The following is a 9,369-nucleotide window of genomic DNA, read 5'->3' as shown; positions in this document are numbered from 1 at the left end:
GGCTGCCAGACTGTCTTTCAGAGGGGCTGTGCCATTTGCATTCCTACCAGTGATGTAGGAGTGTCCACTTGTTCCACATCCTCTCTGGCACTTGGTGTTGCCATTTTTCCCCTTAATTTTAGCCATTCTAATAGGTGTGTAGGCATCTTATTGTGGTTTTAATTTGCATTTCCCTAATGGCTAATGATATCGAGCATTTTTTCATGTGTATATCTTCTTTGGTGAAGTGTCTTCAAATCTTTTGAAAAAATTTTAAAATTGGGTTGTTTTCTTATTGCTGAATTTTGAGAGTTCTTAATGTATTTTGGATACAAGTCTTTGGTTAGATATGTGGTCTACAAATGTTTTCTCACAGTCCGTAGCTTGTCTTTTCAATGTTTTTCACAGAACAAAAGTTTGTAATTTTGATAAAGTACAATATTCTATTTTCTTAAAATGAATCCTGCAATTGTTATGATATCTAACAATCATTTGCCTAACTTAAGGTCATGAATATTTTCTCATATTTTTCTTCTAAAATTTTTATAGCCTTGTGTTTTACATTTATATCTATGGTCCATTTTGAGTTCGTTTTAGTACAAGATAGAAATAGGTTTGTGGTTCTTTTTGTGTGTGTGTGTCTGGATGACCAATTTTATCAACACCATTGACACCAATGTCACCTCACTTTTCAAAATCTTTGTAGTGCACATTGCTCTCACATATGTGCCATGCAGGGACCAGTGTGAGACCTGAGCAGTGGTCTACCCCATAGTTCAGTTCTCCAAGCCTTTGCACCTCACTTTTCAAAATCTTTGTAGTGCACATTGCTCTCACATATGTGCCATGCAGGGACCTGTGTGAGACCTGAGCAGTGGTCTACCCCATAGTTCAGTTCTCCAAGGCTTTACCATGATATTTAGAGACAGTCCATGTACAGCTCAGTTGGAAGCCCAGGAGTACTTACACAACTCTACAGGATCCCTTTCTTAAGCTCCCTCCTCTTCATGGTCATCTCACTCACATTCTTTAGCTCCTCCTCCCCCTTTTCCTGGTTCTCTGACTAGAAAGCCAAGGGTTTAGTCTCCCAGCTCTGCTGTGTACAGTTAGGTCTGTCTCCAAGAACAAGCAGTGGGAGGGTAGGGAGAGAAAAAGAGAAACAGGAATCCTCCCTCCACCTGCCTTGACCACAGTTCCTCTGGTCAGAGAAAAAGATTCCCCTATGGCAGAGTTTTAGGTGCTTATAGAGCCATTGCTGCTACCCATACTACTGTAGGGTTGCAGCTTTGGGAGTGGGGCTTGTCTGTTGGCAAGGCCAGGAGAGAGAGAAAAGAAGCAGAGGATTTCCCCACCTTCTCTGATTTTCAGGGCCCACCTTCTGCTCCTTAGACCAGAAAGAGAGGGCTTCTCTTAAAAATCTTTCTCTATGTGCCCAGGGTACAGTTCCATGATTTGTGCTGCCTTTAGTTCAAGTTGGAAGGTATGGAAGGAAAAAAGGAAAAATCAGGAAACTCATCACAGGACTTCATACTTTGAGTCTCATTTTCTTTCCCAATGCACCTGCTACCATTTACTTTTCAGAGTCCTCAGATAGCTGCTCCATGCATTCTGTCCAGAGGCTTTAGTTGCACTGTGTCTTAGTCTGCTTTCTGTTGCTGTAACAGAATACCACAGACTGGACAATTTACATAGAAAAAAAGTTTATTTAGCTCATGGTTCTGGAGGCTGTGAAGTCCTTCAGCCTTACTGCTGCGTCATAACATAGCAGAGGACATCACGTGGTGAGATGGCAGGAGTGTGTCAGCTCAGGTCTCTCTTCCTCCTCTTACAAAGCCACCAGTCCCATCATGGTGGCCCCACTCTGATGACCTTATCTATTCTTGATTACCTCCCAAAGGCCCCACCTCCAAATACCATCAACGTATGAACTTGGGGATTAAGTTTTCAACACATGAAATTTAGGGGACACAAGCCATAGCACATTTGATGAGAGAGACAGAGTGGAGTGTGCTTACTCCTTCTTAGCCAGAACCATAAACCCAAATATTTAATATACTATCAAAGTAGAGAGAATCATACAACAAATATCTATGTATCCATTGCCCAGATTGAATAGCATCTTTTAAGCACCATATCTGAGGATTGCCATGTTTCTAATGTAGTCATATTAAATACGCCAGAACCATAAACCCAAATATTTAATATACTATCAAAGTAGAGAGAATCATACAACAAATACCTATGTATCCATTGCCCAGATTGAATAGCATCTTTTAAGCACCATATCTGAGGATTGCCATGTTTCTAATGTAGTCATATTAAATACGGCACTGGTTTATGTCAGAGTGCAAACCAATTATTCCTGAAAGGATGGAGAGATATTCTATCAACTTGTTATCTTTGAGGCTTTCCAAAACATGTATTTGTATTATTCTATATCTGAAGCATGACTCTGGCTAGCATCAGCTTCTCTTTGTCTTGTAAGTTTGAAATGTTGTCAGGTAGGAAATACTCGTATAGTAATTCCTGATGTATGTCTTTTCTCTGCTTTGAAAATTTTATTAAGGTAAATATTTTTATAACTTATTTAATAATTCACAATGGCATTAGTACATAACTAGTAAAATGTTTTTCATAATTCAAGAAATGCCATGTTTAGTCAGATTTGGCAGCTTCTTAAGCTGAGTGACAAGCCCTGAGGTAAAGTTGGCAGGTTTGTCTTCTAACACTCATTTGTAAAGAACTAACAGTTGAACCTCTTCACCATCAATATTTATTCAGTGCCTGTTGTAGGTAAGTCTCAATGTTGACTACTTGGGATTTAACTAAATAAAGGTCCTTGCTACTCAGAGTGTGGTTCTGGGACCAGAAGTACAGACATCAACTGAGAGCTTGTTATAAATGCAGAATCTCAGGCCCCACTGCAGACCTTCTGAATCAGAATCTGCAATTTAAAAAGATCCCTGGGTGATTGTGTTTGAGAAACACTGGTGTCAGATATATTCTGGATTTGGAGGGGCCTGCTGTCTGTCCAAGGAGCAAGGACAGAGACTAACAAATAAGTACTGTTCATAGCATTGCATGCTAAGGATCAAATGCCTGACACAACCACTGAGGACCTTCAGGATCAAAGTGGGCGACATCCCTGAGTCCTGGGAAGAGGCAGAATAGATAGATAAATGGAGGATCTTACTCCAGGTATGAACAAAGGATCCTAGGTGGGAGTGCAGGTGGTCCTCAGAGGGTAATGAAAAACATCTGCTCTGATGGCTTCTTTGGGAAGCTCCTCAAATGTAAAGTGTTTCCCAGGGCAAGTTATTGACGTCACCTGTGACCAGACAGGTAAAGAGGACAGGTTGTCAGTGACTGTCAAGCATTTGACACTTTACAGAGAGCATCATGAGCCAACTATGAGTATAATTCATGACACAATCTCTTAAACAATCATGGGCATGTCAGTTTCATGTAAGAAGAATTTGTTTTATGAGAGTCCTTCTGGGGGAATATACACTGTGAGCAGTGATTCATTGCCTCTGAGGAAAGATGGCTCCACTCTGAATTTGTGGTTTCAGAGACTCAAATTGTTTGCAGCCTGAATTCCCAGCTTTTAGATTTTATGATCAGTGCTTAGAATTTTTAAATATGGGCTGCTTTGAAACTAGGAATGACCTCTTAGGGAAAAATAAAGCTCCTATCAAAGTGAAATTTATCACTTGTCTCAAACATTTCGTGTCTCTTTTATGACCATATGTGAAGTCATATTTAGTACTACTGAATATAGAGCATTGATTTGTATGGAAGCTAAAATTAAGAGGTGGAATTGTGTTTAGGGCACATTTTTTGAAGAACCTCAACGAGTTAGTCATTGTACATCTTTGTTCCCTGGGAAAAAGAATATAGAAATTAAGAGTTTTGTCATACTGCAACTGTAAATATGTAAATAGACTAATCCACCATGTAGTCTGACAGCTGAAATGTAAATTTGATAGGATATGTACTTTTAGAGCAGGGTTTCACAGCAGCAGCACTATTGACATTTTGGGCCAAATTTGTTTTGGGGGCCTCCCTGTGCATTGTAGAATGTTTAGCAGCATCCCCACCCTCTACCCACGAAGTGCCAATATTATCCCCAGTCATGACATTCAAAAATGTCTCCAGATATTCCCAAATATTCCCTGTGTTCAAAATTTCCTCCAGTTGAGAACCACCAATTTAGAGCTACACAATAATCTGGGACTTGCTCTTTAACTCTTCTGACCTGAACTCTGTTAAGAGAAGACACAAATGCAGTTTCTGGGCAGCCAAAATAAATGCCAAAGTCTTATGCACTTTGCAAATGGACATGCCCTACTGACCCTCATTCCTTGCCTATTTTCTCATACTGTGTACAGACCAGTTTCTTGGATTGCGAACAGCCAATTAGGAGAGGCAAATATGATGTAATGAGAGGGCTTGCTTTTGGCAGGCACTTCTACAGAGGTAATGGGTTTCTTTTTGACAGAGATAAATGAACAGAAAAGCAGATACATGAACTTACAGAAAGGGAACCTGAGGCTGAGTTAACTTTGTTGACCAAGATCACAGTGTTTGAAAGTGGTAGAAAGTGACCAGAATTTGAGATCAGTTTTGTTTGATCTTAAAGATCATGCTCATAATGTCTGCTCTATACTGCTTCTCTGATTTAGGGCTCAAGGTGCAGATCAGTTTTTCCAGTTTACTTCCCTCCAATCCCACCTTCCTGAAATAGCCAATGTTAACTGCTGACTATGTTTCCTTCCACACTTTTCTCCCTACTTATTAGGTACACAGTTAAAGCATACAATTGCCCGCAACATTCCTATAGGTTAGTAAGTCCTGATATGAATCTCCCTCTCAGTCTCACTACTTTATGCACACATGTGCACACACACACACATATCTATATAATTTTGTGTAGATGGAATCTTTCAAATAGCTTCTGTGTAAATGGGATCCTTTTTTTTTTTTTTTCCTTTTTGTCTTTTTTCATGACCGGCAACGGATTGCAACCCTCAGTGTCGCGCCCGTACCGGCCCGAGACCGGCAACAGGATCGCAACCCTCGGTGTTGCTCCCTGCACCTCGCTCAGCCAGTGAGTGGGAACCGGTCTGTATGTGGGATCCGAACCCTCGGCGGGAGCGCCGCCGCACTTCCCAAGCGGCGCACTGTAGCAGTACGCCACCGGGCTGGCCCCAAATGGGATCCTTTTACAACTTTCCTAGTTTTTTTTTTTTTTTTTCTATTTTTGTGTACCCTCCCCTCCCCCGGTAACTATACTTCACAATCTATGTGTGTTTATTTCTGTACTTCTCTCCATGCTCATTTATTCATATCTGTATCAATTTACCTAACTACCAACCCACCTATAGATAGAGATAGATATATACATATATTCATATGGGTATACATATACATATACATATATGGATATGTATAGATCTATACATATACCCATGAGTATATATTATTTCTCATTGCTTCTTTTGTAAAAAAGTGACATTATATTACATTTTCTATCTCATTTTCCATTTTAAAAAATTTTTATTGAATCAAAATTGATTATACATATTTTTGGGGTTCAACATTGAGATATGTTGACCAAATCAATATTACTAGCATATATATTGTTACAAATCGTAATTATTCTCTATGCCCCTTGTCTCATCCCTCCCCATCCCCTTTCCCCCCCAATTACCCTAGATTTCTTTTCTCCCTCTGAAAGAATGATGGTTACTCTGTTGATTTGCTGCCCAAATGATCTGTCCAATGCTGAGAGGCATGATCAGGTCCCCCAATACTATCATAGAGCAGATGTCTCTTCTGTCACTCTGAAATGGGCTCTGTGGAGAGAGACATCATCCTCCTTTCTTCATCTCTGCTGGTGACTCTTCTTGTGTCAATGCACTCCAGTGGGTGGCAGACAATCTGTGTGGTGGTTGTGGCATCTAGCCGCCTACGTGGCAGCCATGGTCATCATGGTGGCTGTGGTGGCCCACCCACATGGAGGAGATGACTTTGGCATGCTCCTTGGTGCTGGCAATGTGCCTGGTTGTGGGAGGGGGGTCTGGTACCCTTCTCCATGCCTCGGGCTCCTGGGTAGGGCCCTGAGGTGCTGTTATGGTGTGCCTGTGTATGAGAAGGAGGTTCAGTCCCCAGCTGCTAGCTCGGGGTCCTCGGATGGGCCCTGAGGCATTGGTGGTGTGCCTTGATGTGGGAGTGGGGTCTGGTCCCAACTCCAATCCTCAGATTCCTGGGCAGGGCCCCGAGGTGCTGGTCATGTGAGTGGTTGTGGGTGGGGGGTCCTGCCCTGGCTCCATGCCTCATGTCCCCTGGTGGGCCTCAAGGCATTGCTGGTGTGCCTGGGCCAGAACTAATTTTTTGTCCTTTGCTTACTTTTAACATGGGGGAACTTCCTGTGGGAACCAGTACTGGAGCTGTGTGGTTGAGCTAAATTGCTGCTTTGCTTCTGTTTCCCTACGGAAAGCTTTTTGTGCAGCTCAGGGTTTAATGGTTGACCTTATAGATACTTCCGGCTCTCCAGATACTCGCTGCCCCTAGGTTGTGTAGAAACTCTGATCTAGGCCTGAGTTTTTCATCAAACTGCACCCCATGCAATTCTGCATTCCCGACCAGTCTCCTCTGAGTGATCCTGCACTGATAGGGGGGTGGATCATCTGTCCTTCTTGTGTCCCAATGTTCCCCTGGGTGGGCCCATCTCCCCCACTGCCCATGCTCCAAACACTTCCCATGGGACAGGCCCTGCACCTGTCCCTTGTGTTGACTCACTGGCCTCTGAGTGGCTCCCCTTTTTCAGCTGTTCTGGCTCCTTGCTCCTGCGTGGGTCCATGGGAACCCTATTAGTGGTCTTGCTGTCCTGGGGGCCACCAAAGTCCTCTTCTCCCCTGCTGCCTCCAAGTAACTCCACCTAAAGGGCACAGCTGCAGCTTCTGCTGACTCCTGCTCCATGAGCTCCAGCATTAAAGCAGCCACAGCCTGAAATGCTGAAAGCAGTTTTTTCTTTCTCTCATCATGGTTTCTCCTGCCTTCATGAATTCCATAGGTCTCTCCTCCTCTTCACCTGAGCTCCAGTGGCCCCAGCTTGGCTGTTGTTACATTTTTATAGTTGTATATTTGTTGATTTGTGGAAGAGAGTGATGCTGGGGACCATCTGTTCCGCCATCTTGACCAGAACTTCCCTCGTTTTCCATATTTATTTAGCAAAGCTCATGGAAATTTTTCTGAGTTATAGCTCTAATTCATTATCTTTAATGTTGCATGATATGGTATGACTATCCCATAATTTATTCCACATGAACTGAATAAATCCATAATTTATTCAGTATTCCCATATTAATGGGCATTTACCTTGCTCACAGTTTTTAGTGTTGAAATTAATATCCTTGTATATATAACATTAGGTTCTGAAATTTTATTTTCATGAGATAGATTCCCAGGAGTGGGACTGCTGGTTGTATTTTAAATTTTAATAGATATTTCCAGATTACTCAAACAATAATGTATTCCATTTCCATTAATACCTTAAGAGAGCACCTTTCTTTGTCCGTTTTTCTATCAGTTTATTTGTCTTTGTCTTGTCGATTTGTAAGAGTGCTTCATATATTAAAAATAACCATTTATCTTTGTTAAAATACACATGAAAACCTTTCATTTGTTTAGTGACTTTGCTTATGACCTATCTTTTCTAACTCTGGATTAAGAGACTGTACATTATAGCCTGGATTTTGTTCTAATATATTTAGTTTGTGTGCTTATCTAAGGGTATGGTGTGATATACCATTTTATTTTATTTTTTCCAGATGGAGAACCACTTGTGCCTGCACCACTTATTAAATGTACCCATTTTCCCTGTAAAATTGAAATATCACCTTTGCTGTATATTAAATTATCTCTCTGTTTCTTACTTCCCAACAATCTAGTATCGACTTGGCCTTTGTTGATTGAGATAGGGTGCTATGGCTTGGCCAACTGAGAGATTCTCTTTTTCTCTCTTCTTGGGGAAGCACGGCTTGACAGCAATTCACCTTGCAGCCTGGTCTGGAAGCCTCGAGATCATGCTCATGCTGGTTAGAGCTGGAGCTGACCAGAGAGCCAAGAATCAGGTAGGTATGCGGGTCACACCTGGATATAGACTCTCACTTCACCAGTGCAGGAGGGAGGAAGTTCTGAGATCATGATGTAAGTGTCTCCCCCACCCTGACTCCATTCAGGATGGAATGAATGCCCTCCACTTTGCAGCTCAGAGCAATAGTGTGCGCATTGTGGAGTATCTCATTCAAGATCTGCACCTGAAGGACCTGAACCAGCCTGATGAGGTACGTTTACAGTGGCTCAACAGGTCTTGCTTCTACCCCACCAAATTCTGCCAACACAGACACACCTGCCCAGTAGCCAGCTCCTCCATCACCATGGCAGACCACGGAACAGGGAAGTGTTGGTGTTGGCAGAGGCTCTGGCTTGGCATGTGAGGAGGATGGGAAATATTGAGGGAGCAGCCAGATTCCTTCTTCCCTTTCTACTCCCTCATGCTAACCAGGGTGTGGGCAGCATCCGCCCCCTTTAGTATTCAGAATGTGTGCTTGAATTTTATCCTAGTATGCCTGGTTTTTGGGGAATGTATTTGACCTAAAGCTATGCAGTAATGAGCCATGAAATATAATGCACTTTTACTGTATTTGCCTATATTCCTTTTCTTTTCATAAGGAGATACATAATACCAGCTACCACTTAATGAGTGTTTATTAATGTGCTAGGTGCAGAGGAAAGCTACTTATATACATTATTTCATTGAGAGGTCTAGGGCTGGGCATGTACAAGTTATCCACAAATCATTGCTTAACAAAAGAATTATCTCAGTCCCCACAATAATCCTATGAAGTAGGAAATATTTTGCTTATTTTTAGAGGTGAGGAAGTTGAGGCTCAGAGAAGCTAAGTGTCTGATTGCAGTCTCAACACTAGCAAGCAACAGAGCCAGATTTGGAGCCCGGTCTGGCTGAATCCAGTTGTCATGCTGTACTGTCTCCCTTCTCAGATGACAGAGGGCATTGCCCAAGTGTCAGGGACTGTCCTTTCCCTGGAATATCTCCCTCTATGCTTTTTTCATAGAGTAGTATTCTTTATGCAATTGGCATTTTGTTTTCTTAGCAGTGGAATATACTTCATGAATGGGACTTACTTTTCTCTGTGCCACTAGACCATTATTCTCTATAAAAGCTTTTCTAGAAGTTGATCAGTAATATTCACTTTATTTCACCTCCTTTACAAATTTTTACATTTTTTTTCTGACCTCAGTCTTAAAAACAACAATAACAACAACAAAAACTATTTCTCCAAATGAGGTCTATAATTTTTT

At 41.9% G+C, this 9,369-nt stretch overlaps 1 protein-coding gene across 1 annotated transcript in view; it reads left to right on the top strand.

The window, feature by feature from the left end:
• ANKDD1B (ankyrin repeat and death domain containing 1B) overlaps positions 1-9,369 on the top strand; it is a 57,738-nt gene that overhangs the window by 11,067 nt on the left and 37,302 nt on the right. The window contains exons 4-5 of the mRNA XM_008589782.1: positions 8,019-8,117; positions 8,226-8,330. Of these exons, the coding sequence (XP_008588004.1) occupies positions 8,019-8,117; positions 8,226-8,330 (204 nt within the window). The remainder of the gene's footprint in view (positions 1-8,018; positions 8,118-8,225; positions 8,331-9,369) is intronic.

The sequence above is a fragment of the Galeopterus variegatus genome, unplaced genomic scaffold (assembly GCF_000696425.1).
Source record: "Galeopterus variegatus unplaced genomic scaffold, G_variegatus-3.0.2 Scaffold5653, whole genome shotgun sequence".
Lineage (NCBI taxonomy): Eukaryota > Metazoa > Chordata > Mammalia > Dermoptera > Cynocephalidae > Galeopterus > Galeopterus variegatus.
This window is presented reverse-complemented; position numbering and strand designations above follow the sequence as displayed.